The sequence below is a fragment of the Scatophagus argus genome, chromosome 3 (assembly GCF_020382885.2).
Source record: "Scatophagus argus isolate fScaArg1 chromosome 3, fScaArg1.pri, whole genome shotgun sequence".
NCBI classification, from domain to species: Eukaryota; Metazoa; Chordata; class Actinopteri; family Scatophagidae; genus Scatophagus; species Scatophagus argus.
Genome location: NC_058495.1, coordinates 1,906,643 through 1,910,626, shown reverse-complemented (window position 1 = coordinate 1,910,626; position 3,984 = coordinate 1,906,643). Strand labels below are relative to the sequence as shown.

Here is a 3,984-nt window from a genome sequence, read left to right as displayed (position 1 = left end):
AGACAGTAGCAGCAGTAACAGCCATCCTTGCCTGAGTCACATCACTTGGCCTACACGAAGTCCTATGATGTGGCACAGGCCATAGACCAGCTAGCTGACACCGATTCACATATCTGAATGTATTACATAATTCATTCATTTATTAGATTAATTTGAATAATCAAAATGTATTTATCAACAAAGTCTGATGATATCTGTTCAAGTGACATGCACATTTAATTATATATATATATATAGTCTCTCATGTCTAAAGGCAGTGTGACCTGCTGTATTTGCATTGTGTAGCCACAGTCTATCCCACTGAATCTGACAAAAACACGCAGAAAATGAAGGCATTACAACATTTTCTCTATTATACGGCTTACCAACATTTTGTCTTATTTTCACCCTTTATGTAGTCGCTGCTCACTCGCTTTGAAGAGTAACATAATAGATCTTAAAAATCAGCGTGAGGAACATCTATAACCTGCCTGTAACTCACACTTTGACCCGCTACCATTATTGGTTTATGACACACAAACACAAAGAGGCTTATACCGTCCTGCCTGTCCCAGGTGGGTGTGACCAGCCCACTTCACTTGATGTAATCCACTTCGGCTACTCTGTCTGCAGGAGCACAGTGATTCTTTCTTCCTTATATAATACATTTATTCATGCTGGTTCCAATATAAATATATATACTGTATATATATATATAATTAAATGTGCATGTCACTTGAACAGATATCATCAGACTTTGTTGATAACATGATTTTGAGTGGCTTTCACTTTTAGTGTTCTTATCTTGTGTCCTGCTGTTCTATATATCTATAACTCCTTGTTTGTGTGACATGCTATTTTATAAATTTCTATTTTTAGTTCATTTCCTTTCTTTCTTTCTTTTTCTTTTGTCTTTATATGTCTATGTCAGATATTTTACAACTTTTAGCTTTCCTCTCTGCAGCTGTATAATTATATTTCTTGATTATGCTTTTCTTTACGGCTTATCTTTGTTCTGCTCTGCTTTTGGTCTAACAACATAATTCACTTTGAGCTACCCTGATGACTCCGTTACACACTACGCTGATACCTGTTCTTTTTCTGAAAAAAACTCACTCACACTTTATATCACAAAGAAAATCAATCAACCAAGGTTACATCATTCAGATATTTATTTGTGTATTTCTTCTTCTTCTTTATTCTGTACAGGAATGGGTCTTTCTGTTGACAGTCTGCATCAGCCAATCATCTGCATACTAATCCAGGCAGCTGGAAGCCAATTGGCTGTTTGGGCTCACTCCCACCACCCAGCCCTTCTCCCTTTGTGTGCAACAACAACACAAGAAAGGCACCACTTCACAGCATTCGGACACACTGTACAGCATAAACTGTAAAAAACATCCCTCTTAATAATGTCATTTACTCTTACATTCAGTGCAATTTTTTTCTTGAATCAAGAAAAACACCAGCAGGATGAGATAATTTCTCTTCACCGTATAGTTCCCCTTGTTACTTTCTGAGCATTACTGTCAGTGTCTTGAAGACAAAGTAAGCCAGATCAATGCACTAACAAAATGACACTTGTTTTAAAAAAATACTCTTAAAAAGTTGATTTTGGATGGAAACTCGTGAAGTCATCTCACCCTGCAAGTATGTTCTTAACATGTTAAGGCTAAATGACTTTAAAAATTGAGATTTTTTCCTTTTCTGTGAACATGAAGCAAACAAACCTGACCCTCTTCAGTCTGAGGTTTGAGTTTCACACTGCTGAGGACAAAATGGCTCCCTGAAAGTTTCCCTTCAGGACGTCAGGATGTCACAGAACTCAACAAAGTCCCTCTGCATGAAATTCTGGCTCTGAATCAGGTCATCTTCAGAGGGAAAATACTGCATGCTGTCCTCCTGCATTCGCAGACTGTCCTCCTGCAGTCGCAGACTGTCCTGCAGACACAGACTGCTCTTGTCCAGTACCAGGATCTCACCCGGTGGTGTTGTTGAGCCGTGTGGATTGGGACTGTCCAAGAGGGCTCCTCTAGCATTCTCCAGGACGCCCAGGTATGAGTCCATGTCGGTGAGCTCCATGTCGCTGTCGGAGCCGCTGCCGCTGTCGCTCCCCACTGAGTCGGAGCGCATATGCAGCATCTGGTACTTCTCGTGCATTAAAAATTGGTTGGTGTTCTTGGGGGCTCGCATCCCCCTAGCTCTGTTTCCTTTGACGTTAATGGGCCGGAGAGACATCGTCGGCCTCTGGAGGTGTAGGGGATGGTGGTAATGAGAGTGATGACGTTGAGGGTGTTGGTGGTGATTTCGCCCTCTTGGCCACCCTCCCCCTCCTGTCTTCCGCCCCTGCAGGCGCCCCCTGCAGCTCTTGGACCAGCTGTGCTTCCTGCGGCTGGAAGGGTCCCTCTGTGGAGCCCCTTTTCCATCATGCTGCTGCTGCTGCTGGCAGCTCCTCCTGCACATCATCTCTGAGAGCATTTTATTGTCTTTCCTGCAGTTGCCTCCTTTCCTCTCTGCTGCCCTCCTTCACATCCTCTCCCTCAGAGGCCCACAAAACAACAAAGAGAGACTGGTTTCAGATTTTCTGGCTCAGATCACAAATGACCCCCCTCTTGCTCAGAGTCTACCTTTTCACTATTCTGTCGCTTTTTTTCTTGACCTCTGGCTTTGGCTGATGCATAGCCTGCTCTTCCTCGCCTTGCAGCAGCAGCTTGCCTGTTCGGCTGTCTCCTTGTCACGCCCTCTTCTGTCTCTCTAATCTCTTTTTCACCTCGCTAAAAGTCAAATTAGCTCCTTACAGCTCTGATTAGTGAACTGAAGTGAGCTACTGAGGGGGTTTAAAGCGTCTTCTAGCTGATATAAAGCAGTTTTTTTTCTCAGTATTGTGCTCTCAATGTCAGTGCCCTCAGCTCTGACCAGTTCTGACTGTGGCTCTGCCTTCTCCTCACAGCCTGGATAAAGAGTTGGAAGGATCCATTCATAGGTTTAGCAGAAGGAGGGGGGTCAGGGTTTGCGAGGTTGTCCTCTGTCTCTTCATAACACTGCAAGATGACAGTTTACTACAAGTTATTATTTCTGCATATGTGCAAATATATATAACATAAGATATTATGACATATATGTTGGCCTGTAGATGCCTCAGGTCATGTAATGTGGTTGTTATTAGAAGAAAGTCGCTCCCTGCATCAGGATGGTTCACTCCGCTTCAGTTTTAGCAGCTGAAATCTGATCTACAGCTGCTGCCGTTAGTGCCCGCCCCTCTGACAACAGACAGCAACAACAACCAGCAGCACTGGGGCAGGAGGATTGTAGGAGGTAATAGCAGTGGCAGTAGTTAGGTATTGTGTCATGCACATAAAAGTACTCAGCCCACATGGACTTAAGACTGTTGCAGTAGAATGTAGTTTCTTATTACATTGGAAATGAAGAACCTGTTTCCCTCCCAAACCCTGGCACTGGGGATAGCAATGTTGCTCAGACCACCACATTGATCCAGACTGAAATAGCCTTAGAAATATTGGATGGATTAAGTTGAAATCTTGTAGAGACATTTATGATCCCCCACACAATATACCTACTGTCCTTGTGCTGCTGTGACAATGCAAATTTCCCCACTGTGGGACAAATAAAGGAAGTTCTTAATTCTTCTTAATTCTGACCTTTGTAACCCCCTGACTTTTCATCATCTACCACCATGAGGTTGACAGTTGGGATTTTAGTGAACTACTAACCCTATCTCCACAATGACTGAATGCATTATCATGAAATTTGATTCAGAAATTCCCGCTCTGCTCACCATGAATTGACGTATCTTTGCATAGAGCACCATCATCAGGTTAAAGGTTTATTTGCTACCCTGGCTTATGTTTCAGCTGTACTCTGTGCTTATATGTTAGCATGCTAACATGCTAAACTAAGATGGTGGACATGGTAAACACTATACCAGCTGAGCATCTTCATGTTAACATTGTAACTGTCAGCATGTGAACATGCTGACATTTGCAT

The 3,984-nt window shown here is 42.8% G+C and overlaps 1 protein-coding gene across 1 annotated transcript; it reads right to left on the bottom strand.

Moving 5' to 3' along the window:
- Positions 1-1,133: 1,133 nt before the first annotated feature.
- On the bottom strand, positions 1,134-2,965 carry wu:fb55g09 (coiled-coil domain-containing glutamate-rich protein 1). The gene has a single exon (XM_046380594.1). The coding sequence runs from the start codon at positions 2,455-2,457 to the stop codon at positions 1,780-1,782; it is 678 nt and encodes a 225-aa protein (XP_046236550.1). The 5' UTR covers positions 2,458-2,965; the 3' UTR covers positions 1,134-1,779.
- Positions 2,966-3,984: the final 1,019 nt, after the last annotated feature.